Source organism: Cololabis saira, chromosome 16 (genome assembly GCF_033807715.1).
Source record: "Cololabis saira isolate AMF1-May2022 chromosome 16, fColSai1.1, whole genome shotgun sequence".
NCBI classification, from domain to species: Eukaryota; Metazoa; Chordata; class Actinopteri; order Beloniformes; family Belonidae; genus Cololabis; species Cololabis saira.
The window spans coordinates 41,990,371-42,010,511 of record NC_084602.1 but is presented as its reverse complement, the minus strand read 5'-3'; the positions used below and the strand labels follow the sequence as shown (position 1 = coordinate 42,010,511).

Below are 20,141 nucleotides of genomic sequence, written 5' to 3'. Positions count from 1 at the left end.
ACGTGGTAAATTCAACGGTTCAAAAGTTATGCCCATGGGACATAATTGTTATAATAAAACTCTTTGTAAGACATAGTCTTACAAAAACATGTGTAAAATACTCATTTTTTGTGGTATTGTTATCAAATTTGAACTTGCACTAGATAAGGCTTCAGGCTGAGTCTCAGTGTGTTTTAAAACCAATAAGTCACAGATTCATCTGCAGACACGTGGTTACAAAAATAATAAAAACCTAGATTACTGAATTCTAGTCGCAGTTACAGATTCTGACAGTTGGGGGGGAAAACTTCAGAGTGTTACGTTTCAAAAGAGACCAGAACCAGGAACTTCACACGGTTCAAGAACAGCTTTACATTTACTTTGGGTAGAACTTGGATAGGAGTTTTGGGCGACTTTTACAAGTGCGGGGAACAAGTTATACTATTGTATTTAGTATAGTGTGAACTGTACTAACTGTACTGAGATGTCAAGATTAAGAGGCTGTTGACTCAAAAGAATTATAGTATTTTACATTTGGAAATGTGACAAGCAAAATAAACAGATAATTTTGGAAAAAAAGCTCTCTTTATGCACATAACACAAACCGAAACCGAACCGAACCGTGGGCTACCTGAACCGAACCGTGGGCTACCTGAACCGTTGCACCGCTAGTCCACAGAGACCCCTGAAGTTCAGGGGACGGTGTCCCCACTCACCGTGTCCCTTCAGAGACGCCGGAGACCTGTAGACGGACACCGGCGGAGACGAGTGTTGGCGTCGGCCGTCGGAGTGGGAATACCAGACTATCGCCGTCGGAGGTCTGGCGGAACCCAAAGAGTCGGAACTCGGCCTGGCCGAGACGGCCGAGAGGGCCGAACATCCCAGCAGGAAACAACCGAGCCAGGCGCTCCGGTAGAGGACAGCCAGGCCGGGGATCCGGCCCGGACCGGGAATCCGGGACTTTCTAACGGGGGTCCGTGGTGAAGGTGATCTCAACATTAACGGGGATAAAAGTGTGGAAACTGTCCCCAGTTCCTCCTCAAACTCAGTCAACCATCAGAGGAACAGAGCAGAACCACCACAGAAGAAGAAGAAAATCCCCACACCTTTTGCTTTAGGGCTGCAACGATTCAAAAATCCATCATCAAAATCGTCAACAATGAATTCCATTGTCGACAATTGTCGCCAGACGTGTTTGTCCAACGGAGTGAAGCGTCTCACTTCAATACAATCTCTAGCTGTGGCTTAGTGTGTAAAACAAAATGACAGCGTCCTGTACGCGGAATAAAACTTGAAAAGTTTGGGAGCATTTTAGCCTGGATACGGCAAATAAAAAGACGACTTGCAAGGTTTGCAAAGCCGAGCTTGCTGATCACGGGAGAAACGTCGGTAATGCATTTGAAGAGAAAGAGTGTTGAACAAAACGGTCTCGCCTTGGTAAGACATTAAGCTTTAACGTTACACCTGACTGTACCTGACAAAAGTATTTTAAATTAAATGCATGCAGTCCGAAGAAGTTCTATCTATATCTATTTTTCATTGAAGTCGCCATATTTCTTGTGTTTATTCTCATTTGCCACGTAATTAAAGCAACTTCATCCTAAACCGATTAGTCGACTAATGGTTTCAACAGTCGGTGACCAGTCGATTATTAAAATAGTCGTTGGTCGCAGCGATACGTTGGTTCCTCACTCCTTCATCTGTTTCCTGGCGGAGACACGGTGAAGGATTCTCCTCTGAAACCCACAAACATCCACCGATTCCCCGTCCAGGACCGGAACCAGAACTGGAACCAGAACCACGTCCACCCAGGGAAAACTTCTGCAGCGTCCTTAAAACTCCAGGAAGATTCATGTCCAGGAAGATTCAAGGATCCATGAAATCAGAGAATCTTTCAGATTCATGTCCAGGAAGATTCAAGGATCCATGAAATCAGAGAATCTCAACAGAAAGGAAAGGCTGGTCCGGTGCTTTGACGTGCGATCGCTGCAGAAACTCTGGCCCTGTGATGAAGGAAAGGCAGCGGTGAATAATCTGGATCCTGGAGCCGGAGAGGGAGGGAGGGAGGGAGGGATGCATGGAGGAGGAGTTTGATGGGGGAGTTGGAGCGAGGGATGGAGGGAGGGAGGTGTTTGGAGGAGGAGGGATCACGCCACCAAATCAACCTCTTTCTGCTTCAGAGGATTTAAGAGTTGCAGCCATCGCGGTGATGAACTGATGATCATTAGACGTTTCCATTGGACGGTGTTTTTGGTTTTATGAGTGTAACTCTCCTGGAATCTTATCCTGACAGACTAAAACATCTTTAGTTGTTGGAGAAATTATAGTGGATCGTCAGCAACTCCTCAGGAAAGAGTATTGTGGCATTTTAACATTTTTCATTCCTGATATTCTAGATTTCCATCACTGGTTTTTCTTTGTGGTACTTAGCTTTTGTGTGATGCAGGTTTTTTTTAATATATTTTTTTAATTATTCGGAATCACACGAGCGTTTCAGCAGCATAACATAAGCACACCAACATTATAAAGACAAATGGGTAAATGAAACACATCTCAAACAAAAGTCTCAGGGAAAAATAACTTTTCCAATCTTCCCAGATTGCTTCAAATGTGGATTGTTGCTCCTCATAGAGAACGTTATCCTCTTCATTACAAATATATCGTTAATGATGTCGTACCAATCATCTAATAAAGGAGGGTCCGGCTTAAGGCTCCGTTTCCACGTATCAGAAACGCTGGTGTTTCCATGAGTTTTGTTCGTTCGTTTACACGAAAACGAAGCTCAAATTCTCCAAAAACCATCATTCCTGAAAACTCCGGCCAAAGTGTAGATTTTTAAAACCTCCGTCTTCACGTTTGCTTGTAAACAGAGAGAAACTGACATTTAGGCTTCAGAACGTCACATTATGAGACAGAAACGTCACCAGCGTCATGAGTGACACCTGTGTTTTAACACGAGCTCCTAGCTGGCTCGCCAATTATTATAACATATAATATAAAAATGAGCACCAGGTGCAGGAACAGCTTCTTTCCCACAGCTGTCTCCCTGCTGAACTCTGACCCCCCAGATGAACGGAATGCAGTTCGATGCTAACTGCGTTGTTGCCCTGTACTTTTGACATGTGCAATGACAATAAAGTTGAATCTAATCTGATCTAATGTAATAATAATCGTGGTTCATCCAACCGGGCGAAACAAACCGGACTAACAGAGAACGTTAACGAGAGGTCTGGTCCGGACAGCTTCCAGATCTGTTGGATCGACCGTTTACAACACGGCCATATGTGGTATGAGAAAAGGAGGCTTCAGGACGACTCAGAAACCCGTGGATGACATCAGTGTCGGGTAAGTAGGCGACCTCAGCACTTGTTTGGATTCGGATTTGGCATACAAGGTCCAGTGGTGAGTAAGATGTTTACAGCCAGTGACAAATCTCAAGGCACAATGATACACAGTGTCAAGTGACCGTGTCAAGTGTCACAGTGTCAAGTGACTTGAGAGAAAGTCCGTTTCCATTTTCCGTTTTCCAAAAATGGGAGACATTAAAGACAGTTGTCAATCTTCCAGAGTTGGAGATCCGGGAAAACTCACTCCCCGTAACCAACAGTAACTCAGAGACACTTCAAGACGGACCTCGTCAATGAAACACATTTCAGAAGCATTTCCTGAGATTCCCCCATGAAGAAACCCAACGTGTGCTGCTGAATTAGGGTAATTGTGTCCGACCGAGACTCCCAGCACAGATGGAGAAGACTCAAAGCAACACAAAACAACTGGTGTAGTTTTTATTCCGGGCGTGGACGTCGGCCTTTAACGCCACCCGAGATTTACTCGTGTTTTCGTCCACCGTCGACTTCTCCTCCATCAACTCTTTCGTTCGTCTCCTTTGTCAGAACCGGACGAGCGTTTGATATTATACCATTAAGCAGTTATTACAAGGTCAAGGTCAAGGTCAGCTTTATTTATGGAGCAGATTTACAAACAACCAACGTTCACCAAAGTGCTCTCTGTGAAAAGTTAAGCGATATAAAAATGCACATCAACTAAAGACAATGTTATGAGCACAAGATGTCCTACCGTAATAATAGATGTCCGCAGAGGAAATGGATTAAAGGCGTCAGGCATTGCCTTGCCTTGAATATTGCCAGATTATTCGTCGACTGTTGCAGTTACACACATGAACATATTTTCTTCTTCTGACACATTCTTTGTAGCACGGTTGTTGTTTTTTTTTAAACAAACTTTTTCATTTTCTTTTTAGCACAGCATTTTTCACTAAACAATGCTGTCGTTTTTTCCCCTAGTTGCTGCTTTTAATTGTTTTGTTCTTTTTTCTGCCATGTCTTTTAATTATCAAACTGTAGCACTCTGAGATTTTCAGTAATGTAAAGTGCATTATGAATATATTTTTATTATTATTATTATTATTATTATTATTATTATTATTATTATTATTATTATTATTATTATTATTATTATTATTATTATTTTCTATTATTATTATTATTATTTTACTTTTTTAATTATTGTTATTAATTTTGTTTAAGTATTATTATTATTATTTATTTTTTAAGTATTATTATTATTATTATTGTTATTATTATTATTATTATTAGTATTATTATTATTATTTATTTTTAAGTATTATTATTATTATTATTATTTATTTTTAAGTATTATTATTATTATTATTATTATTTATTTTTTAAGTATTATTATTATTATTATTATTATTAGTATTAGTATTGTTTACTGTTTAAGTATTATTATTATTTTATTATTATTATTATTTATTTTTTAAGTATTATTATTAGTATTATTAGTATTATTATTATTATTATTATTATTATTATTATTATTATTATTATTATTATTATTTTATTGTATTATTATTTTTTTAACGTTATTATTATTATTATTATTATTATTATTATTATTATTATTATTATTATTATTATTATATATATTTATATATATATATATATATATATATATATATATTTATATATATATATATATATATATATATATATATATATATATATATATATATATATATATATATTTATATATATATATTTTTTGTGAGGTTTCCACTTTTGTCTCCGCTGGTACTGGATCATCGTCTCTCCTCCCGAGGAGATGAAGTTTGGCTGATTATCAATCCGGCAGCATGAAATCAGACTCGTCTCCGTCTGGCTCTCGGCCAGACGACGACCAACGCTTACGTCAGTGAACTCTAAACATCTCAATCGTTATTCTCATGTTGTACATTCGGGATTGCGACGGATATAAACTAAAAAGGAATAACTTCCTCCCAGCCATTTCAGGATGTTGCATCACGGCCGTTAGAGGAGTCGACGAGCCGCTGAAGCCGCTTCACAGATTAACATGGAAACACAACCATGATCTGCATTGAAATGCTTCCCAGGACGGTTGCGTTTGCTCAGGTGCAAGTTGGACGAGCCGGAAGACAGTAAAACAGTAAAATGGCTAAAAAAGTTTCACTGAATGTTGGCGAGGCTAAAGCAAGTAGCAGTACCACACCTGACTGCATGGTGCCATGTGGGATGAAGGGCGTGCAGGGTGGATGAGTGGGCGTGGTCTTCGGGAGTGGGCGTGTTCTGCGGGGGAGCAGCTGATTGGGCACAGGTGTGTCCAATCAGTCTCTCCTCCCTGCCTGGGTATTTAGGGAGTGGGCTGATTGTCCTGGGGAGTTGGAGAGGGTGAAACACGGAGCTGCCTGATACTCTGTCTCTGTCTGGACATAAATGGTGACGAATAAACTCCACCATTTCTCCACTAAACCTTGTGTCCTCATTCCTGTCGGCTGACCCCGGTAGCACGAGTCGGCTACAGTGAAGCCTGAGTTGGTTCTGCGTCAAATCCACGCCATGCACACGCCGTCACCGTGATGCCGTCACCGTGATGCCGTCACCGTGACGCCGTCACCGTGATGCCGTCACCGTGACGCCGTCACCGTGACGCCATCGCGAACCTTCGGACTTCTCCGTGACACCATTTCTCCGCGGTGCAGTTCCCCCCATGACTGATAGGTTGCGATCTTTTCCTGAATGGTTTATCCGACTTTTTCCGGTCACAGTGAATCAAAGAGATGAGAACTATTGTGCAAAAAAAAAAAAAAAAATCACACATACACAAAGAAAAGAGGCTGAAAGTTCACGACTGCTTCAAACCGGTGATGAAGCATTGTTACAGTTTGCCCCCCCTGCAGGGACACAACGACGCCTTGCAGATTTCTCAAGCCTCATATACCCCTTAAGACATACAACCCCTGCCGGGACATTGTCACGCAATGTCCGGCGTCTTGCATCCCTGCCGAGACTTCCAGCCCCCACAGAGACAAAGACCATATACGGATCCTGATCCCTCAGGGGTGGTCCCAAAGCTAAAGGTCCCACCTCTGACTGGCTCTCCCTGGGCTGGTTTATTCCTGTAACTTTTGTATAAAAATCCTTTGACCAACCCAATCTGTGTCGACACACCAAATACAGACTCGATCTGTGCTGGTCATGTCCACCGCCGGCTTACTGATTAAAAACTCTCTATACCACGAGCGGACTTCTGAACTGGTTTTTGATAAATTCCTCAACACCGGAAACCAGAAATGCGTTGCTACCAAGCGAACCAATCACAGCCTCTCGTCTATGTTTGGTCTGCGTCGCCTCGACGCGTAGTTACAATTTTTGTACCACACGCCGTAGGAACTGCGTCGTTTTGACGCAGACCCATAACTCAGCCTTGACTCCCAATGTGGGACTGAGGCAGGATGACTGAGGAATGCGGGGATCGGACCCTCGAGGCGCTGATGGCGGCCCTGCTACGGTGCCAGGCAGAGCGGCAGACCGCAGCGCTGGCGCCGCTGGTGGCACTGGCGGCGCAGCAGCAGCAGGCAGGCCGGGGGGGTCGCCCACCTGCTACTTTCGCGGGGCTGACGCTGGAGAAAATAACAGAGGCGGACGACCCCCTTGCATTCCTCGACACCTTCGAGGCGGTGGCGGAGGCGTGAGACTGGCCAGCGGCCCTGAGGCGTCTGTCTCTGTTCCTGAGGCGGACGCGTCTGTCTCTGGGGGGCGGTTGTTGAAACCAACACAAGAGTTCCATTAAAGCTAAATGAATAAATGAAGGAAGTCTCAGCAGAAATACACCTGTCATATTAACGCACCGCCCTCCAGAGTTATTACCTCCTAATCTCCAGAGACGCAGCGCTGCTGCTGCACCGACCCGTCCGGCTGATGCATGGCTGCTGTTCCCAAACCTCCTCTGTTCCCAAACCTCCTCTGTTCCCAAACCTCCTCTGTTCCCAAACCTCCTCTGTTCCCAAACCTCCTCTGTTCCCAAACCAACTCTGTTCCCAAACCTCCTCTGTTCCCAAACCAACTCCCCCCAAACCTCCTTTATTTCTTGCTCTCTTGTTTTTATTTCTCCTCCTCCAGATTTATAGGAGGTGGAACGGCGAACGGGGCAGAGATTGGACGAACCGCCTGCGGGGGAACCGGCAAGGTGAAGGTCGACAAACACATTACCCTCGTCTTATCAACGCCGCGCTAACAAAACCCCCCCTCGTGCCTCCACACCCAGATAAACCTCATTAACGAGTCCCGGCGTTATCTGAGCGCCGTCCCGGCTCCGGTTCGGCGAGGAGCTAGCAGAGGCTCCTGAAGGATTCTGGGAGATCGATGACAAACCCCCCCCCCAGCGGATATAAAGGTCAGCCAAGGGGAAAATAGACTCTCCGTCCGCCGCCGCCGGCTCTGAGGCCCCGTTTCCACGGAGCAGAAACCAACGCTGGTGTTTTCATGCGTTTTGGTCGTTCGTTTACACGAAAACGAAGCGCAAAGTATACGTTTTGGGCGACTTTTACGTGCAGGAACAAAATAACTTCCCTGCCGATCCTTCTCCCCCCGGGCCGGGACGCAGGACGGCTCCTCCACTTCCATTTCTATTCAGAAAGCCCGACATGCAGCCGTAAATTATTCCACTTCACTTCCACCAGTCTTTCATATTTCCTGCCTTCGATTCAGACTAATTTTTCAGCCACCGCTCAGTCCTGAGCTGTGGTGTGGTGTGGACTGAGTGAATAAAGACTGAGTGAATAAAGACTGAGTGAATAAAGACTGAGTGAATAAAGACTGAGTGAATAAAGACTGAGTGACAGAAAGACTGAGTGAATAAAGACTGAGTGAATAAAGACTGAGTGAATAAAGACTGAGTGACAGGAAAGTGACAGGAAAGCGATAACTCGTAGTTGGTTGCAGGCTGACCCTCCAACAGAAGATCAGTGGTTGAAGATTGTAGGTGTTTATTGTACGGACAGACTCACTTTTCTATTGAAACTTGAACTGCAGAAATGTGACAGGTTACTGGGAAAAATGGATTACGTATGCACACTAACAAAGATATGACACGGTAGCACGATGTATGGAAGGAATTGTTTTGCCTTGACTTTGTAACACCCATGATGCCCTCAGGTTCTTTGTTGCCTAAATAAAAAAAGAGTATAAAAAAAGAAAGACTGAGTGAATAAAGACTGAGTGATAGAAAGACCATGGGCCAAATCCACAAAGAACAGATTGCGCCCGCAAATAGCGCTGTGAATTGCGCCGCATTTGCGCCCGCAATTTGCCCCGCTTTAAGGTCCTATTCACAAAAGACTTTGCTCTAATGATATGCCGGCGCAAACACGCCCATAAAGTTCTGCAGCTGAGTGCAGTTTCCCCTTGTCTGATTAAGTGTGCGGAGCTGTTTCCAGTGTTCTCCATATTTCAGCACACAGATTGGTCCATAATGAAAACTTTATTTTTATTTTTAAATCCAAGATAAGTCCACAACCCCACTTGATCTGACTGTCTACAGTCATGTCTGACTGTAGATTTCACCCTTAATATCATTCAGTATCACACAGGCTTGAATGATATTGAAGAGAGAGAGAAACATAGACAGAGGGAGTGAGGAGAGAGTTTGCAGCAGTTAATACACGCTTCCAAAAGACGGTATTTGCTCCACAATTTTTGCGTGTGGCAAATAGCACTGGCCTTCGTGAATTAGACGGTTTTTGCAATGAGGCTTATTTGCATAGAAAGGAATGTATGAATATTACCTATCCTTCTCCCCCCGGGCCGGGACGCAGGACGGCTCCTCCACTTCCATTTCTATTCAGAAAGCCCGACATGCAGCCGTAAATTATTCCACTTCACTTCCACCAGTCTTTCATATTTCCTGCCTTCGATTCAGACTAATTTTTCAGCCACCGCTCAGTCCTGAGCTGCAGCTTTACTGCCGTCCTGAAATACTGAAATACTGAAATACTGAAATACTGAAATACTGAAATACAGAACTACTGAAATACTGAAATACTGAAATACTGAAATACTGAAATACAGAACTACTGAAATACTGAAATACTTCATCTTCCCTCGGTCTCCTCTCAGTAAACGGTGTGACAGAACCGTGATGGATCTGGACTCTGGACTCTGGAACCGAGACCAACCGATACCGACCCCCCCAACCCCGATTCATCCATCCATCAGAGCCGGCAGAGGCTTTTTATAGTGAATTTGTGAGTTTTGCTGGGGGGGAATATGTCAAAATCCATAAAGATTGTGCACTTGGTGACCAGTTTTTGATATTTGATGTTAGTTATGGACATAAGGTTTTCAAAAACCACCGCAAACAAATACGGACGCCCCCTAGTGGCCATTCCTCGTGGCAACTCTGTTGCCTTCATGACCAAAGATCCTGCTTTTATTTAGTTCTGAGGTTCTGTTCATCTTAAGCCTGAATGAATGAATGAATGAATGAATGAATGAATGAATGAATGAATGAATGAATGAATGAATGAATGAATGAATGAATGAATGAATGAATGAATGAATGAATGAATGAATGAATGAATGAAAACTTGTCACCAAGTGCAGGATTTTTCATGAATTCTTTCCCGTAACTTTCCGTAAAAATCCTGCTGTAGCAAACCCTTAACGCTTCAGAAATCTCAGAAATTTTATGAAGGAAAGTCAGACAATAGAGACGCACAAACACATTTATCATATTTATCCAAAGCAACTCACTGCAGAGGAAAACAATCAGTCTACAGCAGTGTTTCTCAATCCTGGTCTTCGTGGGCCCCTGTCCTGCATGTTTTAGATGTTTCCCTGCTTCAGCACACCGTGATAAAAGTACCTGTGTCATCAACAGAACTGTGCAGACCTTGGTGACAAGCTAATGAGGACCTTTAATTAGAATCAGGTGTGTTGGTGCAGGGAAACATCTAAAACATGCAGGACAGGGGCCACGAGGACCAGGATTGAGAAGCACTGATCTACAGGAACATAAAAGATCATGAGATAGGTGCAGATAAAACAGTATAGAGGGAGTGACGTCACAGATGAGACTTCACAGCGGGTTAAACCACTGAGTGAATGAAGACTGAGTGAATAAAGACTGAGTGAATAAAGACTGAGTGACAGAAAGACTGAGTGAATAAAGACTGAGTGACAGAAAGACTGAGTGACAGAAAGACTGAGTGAATAAAGACTGAGTGAATAAAGACTGAGTGAATAAAGACTGAGTGAATAAAGACTGAGTGAATAAAGACTGAGTGACAGAAAGACTGAGTGACAGAAAGACTGAGTGACAGAAAGACTGAGTGACAGAAAGACTGAGTGAATAAAGACTGAGTGAATAAAGACTGAGTGACAGAAAGACTGAGTGACAGAAAGACTGAGTGACAGAAAGACTGAGTGACAGAAAGACTGAGTGAATAAAGACTGAGTGAATAAAGACTGAGTGAATAAAGACTGAGTAAATAAAGACTGAGTGACAGAAAGACTGAGTGACAGAAAGACTGAGTGAATAAAGACTGAGTGAATAAAGACTGAGTGAATAAAGACTGAGTGACAGAAAGACTGAGTGACAGAAAGACTGAGTGACAGAAAGACTGAGTGACAGAAAGACTGAGTGACAGAAAGACTGAGTGAATAAAGACTGAGTGAATAAAGACTGAGTGAATAAAGACTGAGTGAATAAAGACTGAGTGACAGAAAGACTGAGTGACAGAAAGACTGAGTGAATAAAGACTGAGTGAATAAAGACTGAGTGAATAAAGACTGAGTGAATAAAGACTGAGTGAATAAAGACTGAGTGAATAAAGACTGAGTGACAGAAAGACTGAGTGAATAAAGACTGAGTGAATAAAGACTGAGTGAATAAAGACTGAGTGACAGGAAAGTGACAGGAAAGCGATAACTCGTAGTTGGTTGCAGGCTGACCCTCCAACAGAAGATCAGTGGTTGAAGATTGTAGGTGTTTATTGTACGGACAGACTCACTTTTCTATTGAAACTTGAACTGCAGAAATGTGACAGGTTACTGGGAAAAATGGATTACGTATGCACACTAACAAAGATATGACACGGTAGCACGATGTATGGAATAAATTGTTTTGCCTTGACTTTGTAACACCCATGATGCCCTCAGGTTCTTTGTTGCCTAAATAAAAAAAGAGTATAAAAAAAGAAAGACTGAGTGAATAAAGACTGAGTGATAGAAAGACCATGGGCCAAATCCACAAAGAACAGATTGCGCCCGCAAATAGCGCTGTGAATTGCGCCGCATTTGCGCCCGCAATTTGCCCCGCTTTAAGGTCCTATTCACAAAAGACTTTGCTCTAATGATATGCCGGCGCAAACACGCCCATAAAGTTCTGCAGCTGAGTGCAGTTTCCCCTTGTCTGATTAAGTGTGCGGAGCTGTTTCCAGTGTTCTCCATATTTCAGCACACAGATTGGTCCATAATGAAAACTTTATTTTTATTTTTAAATCCAAGATAAGTCCACAACCCCACTTGATCTGACTGTCTACAGTCATGTCTGACTGTAGATTTCACCCTTAATATCATTCAGTATCACACAGGCTTGAATGATATTGAAGAGAGAGAGAAACATAGACAGAGGGAGTGAGGAGAGAGTTTGCAGCAGTTAATACACGCTTCCAAAAGACGGTATTTGCTCCACAATTTTTGCGTGTGGCAAATAGCACTGGCCTTCGTGAATTAGACGGTTTTTGCAATGAGGCTTATTTGCATAGAAAGGAATGTATGAATATTACCTAATCTACCTGCATGCAAATGGCACCGGCGCAGACTGACACTATTTGCTTGGCAGCGCAGTTTGTGGTGCAATTCGCCCTTTGCGGGTGCTTTGTGAATTAGACGCTCTCTTTTTGTCTCATTTGCACTGGTTTAGCGGCCGCAAAAGCCGCGCAATCCTTTTGTGGAGTTGGCCCCATGTGTCTCTTTGTAGTAACTCAGTAACCAATCGTGGCTCTTCTTCAGCCTCTGACTGGTTGGACACCACTGCTTTAGGACGATGTTTTTTTAATTATTAAACTGATCCCAGGGTTTGCTGTTATTTAAGTCGTGGTAATTCCCTCCAGCAGCTCCGCCCACAGACTCGTCAACGAGACTCTGTTGCCGCGGAGACGCTACGTGTGTTTGGGCGACGGCGGGGGTTTGCCGGCGGGGGTTTGCCGGCGGGGGTTTGCCGGCGGGCGGCGGCTCAGACGGTCAGACCACGGACACCTGAAGGACATTTTAACGCCTGTTTTCTCTCCGGTCCCCGGCGGCGGAGAGTCCTGATGCAACGGCCCGTCAGAGACGGATGATTCATCTGACAGTCCAGAACCAACCAGGTTCTTTGAACTGGAGATTTAAACATTTCTCACAGCTGGATCTAACTGAGCACGTGCAGTGGCCAGAAAGTTTTCACTGAAGTTAACAGTCAACCAACAACCAGTCACAGTCGAGGGCAAACCCCTACAGGAGCTCGACTCCTTCACCCTAACCCTAACCCTCAGCAGCATCATAGATAGACAGGGCGGCACAGACAGCGGCGTCACTGCGAGAGCAGGCAAAGCCAGAACAGCGTTCATCATCCTAAAAAACATCTGGTCCTCCAAAGAAATAACCACAACAACTAAAGTGCGTATCTTCAATTCCAACGTGAAAAGCTCCTTCTCTACGGTTCAGAGACGTGGAGAAGGACAAAGATGACGTTGCAGAAGATTCAAACCTTCATCAACTGCTGTCTGAGGCGCATGTTCAGAATCAGGTGGCCAGACAAAACCAGAAAGGGGGGGACTGTGGCAGAGAGGAAGAGAGGAGCCAGTGGAGAAACAAATACTGAGGGGAAAGTGGGGATGGATCGGACACACCCTGAGGAAACCGGCAGCTACTACCCCCAGGCCCTGACTGGGATTCCCCAGGGGAAGAGAAGGAGAGGCAGCTGGAGACACTGGGACACTGAGACAGAACTCCAGAGCCAGGGAATCAGCTGGGGGAGGCAGGAAGGACGGCCCAGAACGAGTCATCGGGGCCGATGCTCCACTGGGAGCCACGGCCTAAGTTAGTAAGTAATTAAATAAGTAAGTAACAGGTTTTCAACTGTGATGTTGGTCTAAGGTACATGATAATGAACTCAGCGTTTCTGAGCTGATAACACGATTATAAACTACTATAACTCCGTCCTCCAGGATCTTTGGATCAGGTCATGTTGGGAACTTTGCTCCACAAACTGAAGCTCCCCCATGTTGTAGTTTGTTAAGGATCTGTTACTTTAACGGGTAGAAATAGAGACTCACGGTCGTTGCACTGCGTCCCCGTGTACGACGTCATGCTGCAGTCGCAGGTGTAGTTCTCCCACTGCTGGATGCAGATGCCCATGTTGGAGCAGGAGTCCTCCTGGCAGGTGGTGCTGGGCCCTGAAACACATTAATACATTAATATATAAATATATATATACATGTTGGAGCAGGAGTCCTCCTGGCAGGTGGTGCTGGGCCCTAAAGTACACAAATATACATTAATATATAAATATATATAATATATACACATGTTGGAGCAGGAGTCCTCCTGGCAGGTGGTGCTGGGCCCTAAAGTACACAAATATACATTAATATATAAATATATATAATATATACACATGTTGGAGCAGGAGTCCTCCTGGCAGGTGGTGCTGGGCCCTAAAACACATTATTACATTAATATATAAATATATATATATATATATATATATATATATATATATATATATATATATATATATATATATATATATGAAATTGTAGTGACACTTGATGCTGAGAAGGCATTCGATAGGGTAGAGTGGGGCTACTTATTTTTCATTTTAGAAAAATTTGGCTTTGATTCCCAATTTATTTCCTGGATTAAATTACTTTATGCCTCTCCAACTGCCTCTGTACACACTAATGGAATTCGTTCTCCGCCTTTCTCTCTCCAGCGTGGGACGCGCCAGGGTTGTCCTCTTTCGCCGCTCCTGTTCAATATAGCCATTGAACCCTTCACTATCTGGCTCAGAACCCATGACAAGTTTGAGGGTATTAATCGCCACGGCATGATTCATAAGCTGTCTCTTTACGCTGACGACCTGCTGCTCATGATCTCAAACCCCATATCCTCTCTTCCCGCGATATTATCAATTTTAGATAGGTTTGGCCGCATATCAGGCTACAAACTAAACATCCATAAGAGTATTTTTTTTAAATGACCTGGCAAAGGCACTTCCCCAATCCATATTCCCCTTTAAAATGGCCACGGAAGGGTTCAAATACTTAGGGGTGTTTGTTACTAGCTCTTTTAAAGAACTGTTTCCAAAAAATTCCTTGCCATTACTTGACAAACTTAGAGCTGACGTGTCTAGGTGGGCCTCTCTCCCTCTCTCTCTTGCGGGTCGCGTCAACCTTGTCAAAATGATCATCCTACCTAAATTTCTTTATCTTTTTCAACACATCCCTCTGTGTATCAATAAATCCTTTTTCACTGATTTTCACTTGATCAGCAGTCAAATGCGTTCACCTGGAACAAAAAACCTGCACGCATTAAAAGATTGTGTCTCCAACTCCCTAAATCAGAAGGAGGCCTTGCGCTCCCTAATTTTCATAATTATTTTTTTCCCTCCAACATTAACAAGTTGCTATATTGGGCCAAATGTAAACCTTCAGAATCTTATCCCCCCTGGGTACATATTGAGTTGTCAATCTCGGCATCCCTACACTCTATTATATGCTCTCAGCTTCCTGTTGTGGCCCATAAAATTTCCAGCAATCCAATTGTTACTAACACCATTAAGTAGGGATGTCCCGATCAGGTTTTTTTGCCCCCGAGTCCGAGTCCGAGTCCTTTGATTTTGAGGACTTGCCGATACCGAGTCCCGATCCGATACTTTTATTAAAACAATAAAAAATGAAGAAGAGAAAAGAAAATTATGCAGGATGACCCTTTTATTATATTTTAACATGTGTACTGTAAACTGAGCACATAGGAGGTAGGCAGCTTGAACATTCTTAAGTCAGTATAAAAAAATCCTCGTTCACTCTGAAGTAATTCCACACAACAGACATGATAGCATAGGGCTGCTTCAGCTTCAAAACAAACAGGCGTGCTCCAGATCGAAACGATGCTTGCAACAGATGCAGTCGATCACCTGCTGACCATCTCCACGTGTTTTGGTCCTGCTCAAGGCTGAATAAATTCTGGTCTGACATATTTGGGACAATTGATCAGGCCTTCAACACAAAAATAGAACCCAACCCCTTGACTGCATTATTTGGTCTTCCCCCAGCTGATAATATGCCCACCACTGTACGCCGTGTCATTGCATTTACCACTCTGCTGGCTAGACGCTGTATCCTTCTCAAATGGAAACAATGGATATGAGATGTCTTACAATGCCTTCAGTTAGAAAAGTTAAGATTTTCATTGAAAGGATCCTTGAAATCTTTCCAGAATACCTGGGACCCCCTGTTAGTCCTTATAAGAGAACTTACTATCATTCCTGATGCTGACGAGGTCTCCTAGTTCTAGTCTTTTGGAGAACAGGTGACCCTTCCTCTTCCTTTCTATCATCTGAAATTTCTTCCCATCTTACTATACTAATTTCCCCTTCTTGTCTATGAAGCTGTTTTTCTTTTTCCCCCTTTTTTATTTATTTATTTAATTTAATTTATTTGTATTATTATTATTTAACCAGTTTACTTATTCACTTTCCCCCCTTTATTAACGTATGATTTTATTTTTATTAACTTAGTCATTTTATTATTTGTGGCTCAACATACCTAGGGGCGAGGGTGGGGGGTGGGGGGAGTGACTAAAAGCTCACTATAAAAATGGAAAAAATAATATATATATATATATATATATATATATATATATATATATATAAATATGTAAGCCTTAATGTATTATTATTATTATTATTATTATTATTATTATTATTATTATTATTATTAGTGCCACGGCCCCCGGCCAGAGGCACGACTCCTCCAAAGCTATGCAATAGCAAGGAGGAGTAGGCCTCTGGCCGGAGGCCAGAGGCACTATTGTTATTCTGCGGGTTTATTAGTGCCACGGCTGCGCCACGTGGCACTCCTCCTCCATTGAGATGCGCAAGCTCAATGGAGGAGGAGTGCCTCGTGCGCAGCACGAGGCACTCATACTATTGCTCAGGCTTATTATTAGTGCCACGGCTGCGCCACGTGGCACGCCTCCTCCATTGAGATGCGCAAGCTCAATGGAGGAGGAGTGCCTCGTGCGCAGCACGAGGCACTAATACTATTGCTCAGGCTTATTTATTAGTGCCACGGCTGCGCCACGTGGCACGCCTCCTCCATTGAGATGCGCAAGCTCAATGGAGGAGGAGTGCCTCGTGCGCAGCACGAGGCACTAATACTATTGCTCAGGCTTATTTATTAGTGCCACGGCTGCGCCACGTGGCACTCCTCCTCCATTGAGATGCGCAAGCTCAATGGAGGAGGAGTGCCTCGTGCGCAGCACGAGGCACTCATACTATTGCTCAGGCTTATTTATTATTATTAGTGCCACGGCTGCGCCACGTGGCACGCCTCCTCCATTGAGCTGCGCAAGCTCAATGGAGGAGGAGTGCCTCGTGCGCAGCACGAGGCACTCATACTATTGCTCAGGCTTATTCCATATTCTTCCGTAAAAACTTTGGCGCGTAACTAGTCCCGCAGCTTTGAGAAAACGCGAAAAGTAAAAACGTAGAAACGTGCGCCTTAATCGGGAATCGAGTGGTATGACTTTTATTAGCGATTGGCGTGCACGTTTTTGCGCAACGTGCACAAACGTGCGCTTTTTGCCCCATCCGGAACGCATTGCATGAACTTTGGGGCCTCACCACTCGCACACCGTTACTCGAAAAATTCTGAACCGATTTAGAAAGTTGTAGGCCCTGAATTTAACTACAGTCCTGTGGATTTTCAGAACGATGGCACGAATAGTTTTTGCACGAAGTGCAAAAACATTTCCAAATTTTCAAACTAATGGGGAGATTTTCCCATGTAAGTGAATGGGGCAGAATGTAACACTGGGGATGGGAGGAGGTTGGAAAAACTCCAAATTCACCTTTTTTCTGAGTCACGTATCTTTCTCATACTTGCACGTAGAAACCTCATTCAAACTTCAAAACGGAGGAAAACTTCTCTTCTCTCTCCAAACCCGAAACTGTTTTTTCCTAAAATGTACACTTTTCAAGATATGAGCCCTCAAGCGAGGACTGGAAATCACTTTTTTTCAAATCTAGAGCACGGGAGTCAGTTTGCTAGAGTGTAGTTACACTGAAAAAAAAACATGATTTCTTATTTGTAACTCGAGGTCACGGCCAAACCGTAAAAGGTAGACAGATAATTTTTGGTCAGAATATAGACATAGGTGTTGTGATTCATAAAATGTGACTTTGACAGGCGTGGTGTGCACAAAATTTTAACGGGGGAGCCAACAGACACGCCAGTTCCTGTCTCGCTTTTCATTGACTCCCTTGTTAAAAAACATTTTCTTAAAAAAAATCTCATTTTTGTTTTCGAATTGCCGTTACTAACACATTTTAAGGAATATCTGTATGAAAATAACATTTAGATAATCTGGTAGGTTCTCTGTTTCTCAAAATGTTTTCGTTTTTCTGCTAAGAGCTACGGTTTGAGCGCAAAGTGGAGTGATTTCAGGTTTGTCACAACCGAAAATCCAGCTGAGTCATTCCCGCTCCCTCTGTATCAGGTTCTTGTTGCCCCTAGCAACCAGAGCTCAGCTGTTGACTGATTAGGCTGACCCAGAACTGGTCACATGACTCACTCAGTACAGACTTCATAGTATAACCTGGAAAATGGAGAAATCTGAACCCTGACCTTTTAACCTTAGATGAACACACACACACACACACACACACACACACACACACACACACACACACACACACGATAGGTGTTATTATGGGATGGCAGGTGTTTTTATAGGATGTTAGTGTTATTATGGGATGGCAGGTGTTTTTATAGGATGTTAGTGTTATTATGGGATGTCAGGTGTTTTTATAGGATGTTAGTGTTATTATGGGATGTCAGGTGTTTTTATAGGATGTTAGTGTTATTATGGGATGGCAGGTGTTTTTATAGGATGTTAGTGTTATTATGGGATGGTAGGTGTTTATAATGGGATGGTAGTGTTATTGGTGTTAGCGGTCCCGTTAGCGGTTCTGTTAGCGGTCCTGTTAGCGATCCCGTTAGCGGTCCCCTTAGCGGTCCAGTTAGCGATCCCGTTAGCGGTCCAGTTAGCGACCCCGTTAGCGGTCCCGTTAGCAATCCCGTTAGCGGTCCCGTTAGCGGTTGTTAGCGATCCCGTTAGCGGCTCAGTTAGCGATCCCGTTAGCGGCTCGGTTAGCGGCCCCGTTAGCGGTCCCATTAGCGGTTCAGTTAGCGATTCCGTTAGCGATCCCGTTAGCGGTCCCGTTAGCGGTCCAGTTAGCGGTCCCGTTAGCGGTCCCGTTAGCGGTCCCGTTAGCGGTCCCGTTAGCAATCCCGTTAGCGGTCCCGTTAGCGGTTGTTAGCGATCCCGTTAGCGGCTCAGTTAGCGATCCCGTTAGCGGCTCGGTTAGCGGCCCCGTTAGCGGTTCAGTTAGCGATTCCGTTAGCGATCCCGTTAGCGGTCCCGTTAGCGGTCCAGTTAGCGATCCCGTTAGCGGTCCAGTTAGCGACCCCGTTAGCGGTCCCGTTAGCAATCCCATTAGCGGTCCCGTTAGCGGTTCCGCTAGCGGTTGTTAGCGATCCCGTTAGCGGTCCCGTTAGCGGTTCTGTTAGCGGTCCCGTTAGCGGTTCCGTTAGCGGTTGTTAGCGGACCCGTTAGCGACCCCATTAGCGGCTCGGTTAGCGGTCCCGTTAGCGGTCCCGTTAGCGGTCCCGTTAGCGGTTCCGTTAGCGATCCCATTAACGGTCCCGTTAGCGGTCCCGTTAGCGGTTCCGTTAGCGGTTGTTAGCGGCTCGGTTAGCGATTCCGTTAGCGGCTCGGTTAGCGGTCCCGTTAGCGATCCCGTTAGCGGTTCAGTTAGCGGTTCTGTTACCGGTCCCGTTAGCGGTTCCGTTAGCGGTTGTTAGCGGTCCCGTTAGCGACCCCATTAGCGGCTCGGTTAGCGGTCCCGTTAGCGATTCCGTTAGCGGTCCCGTTAGCGGTTCCGTTAGCGATCCCATTAACGGTCCCGTTAGCGGTCCCGTTAGCGGTTCCGTTAGCGGTTGTTAGCGGCTCGGTTAGCGATTCCGTTAGCGGTTAGCGGTCCCGTTAGCGGTCCCGTTAGCGATCCCTTTAGCGATCCCGTTAGCGGTTCAGTTAGCGATCCCGTTAGAGGTTCCGTTAGCGGTTATGTTAGCTATCCCGTTAGCGGTTCTGTTAGCGGTCCCGTTAGCGATCCCGTTAGCGGCTCGGTTAGCGACCCCGTTAGCGATCCCATTAGCGGCTCGGTTAGCGGTCCCGTTAGCGATCAGGTTAGCGGTCCCGTTAGCAATCCTGTTAGCGGTCCCGTTAGCGGTTCCGTTAGCGGTTCTGTTAGCGGTCCCGTTAGCGGTTCAGTTAGCGATCCCGTTAGCAATCCTGTTAGCGGTCCTGTTAGCGGTCCCGGTAGCAATCCCGTTAGCGGTTCTGTTAGCGGTTGTTAGCGGTCCCGTTAGCGGTTCCGTTAGCGGTTCTGTTAGCGGTCCCGTTAGCGGTTCAGTTATCGATCCCGTTAGCAATCCTGTTAGCGGTCCTGTTAGCGGTCCCGGTAGCAATCCCGTTAGCGGTCCCGTTAGCGGTTCT

At 44.5% G+C, this 20,141-nt stretch overlaps 1 protein-coding gene across 1 annotated transcript in view; it reads right to left on the bottom strand.

Moving 5' to 3' along the window:
• The window catches only part of nrxn3a (neurexin 3a), a 201,267-nt gene that overhangs the window by 27,523 nt on the left and 153,603 nt on the right, over positions 1–20,141 (bottom strand). The window contains exon 18 of the mRNA XM_061744148.1: positions 13,634–13,753. Coding sequence (XP_061600132.1) covers positions 13,634–13,753 — 120 coding nt within the window. The remainder of the gene's footprint in view (positions 1–13,633; positions 13,754–20,141) is intronic.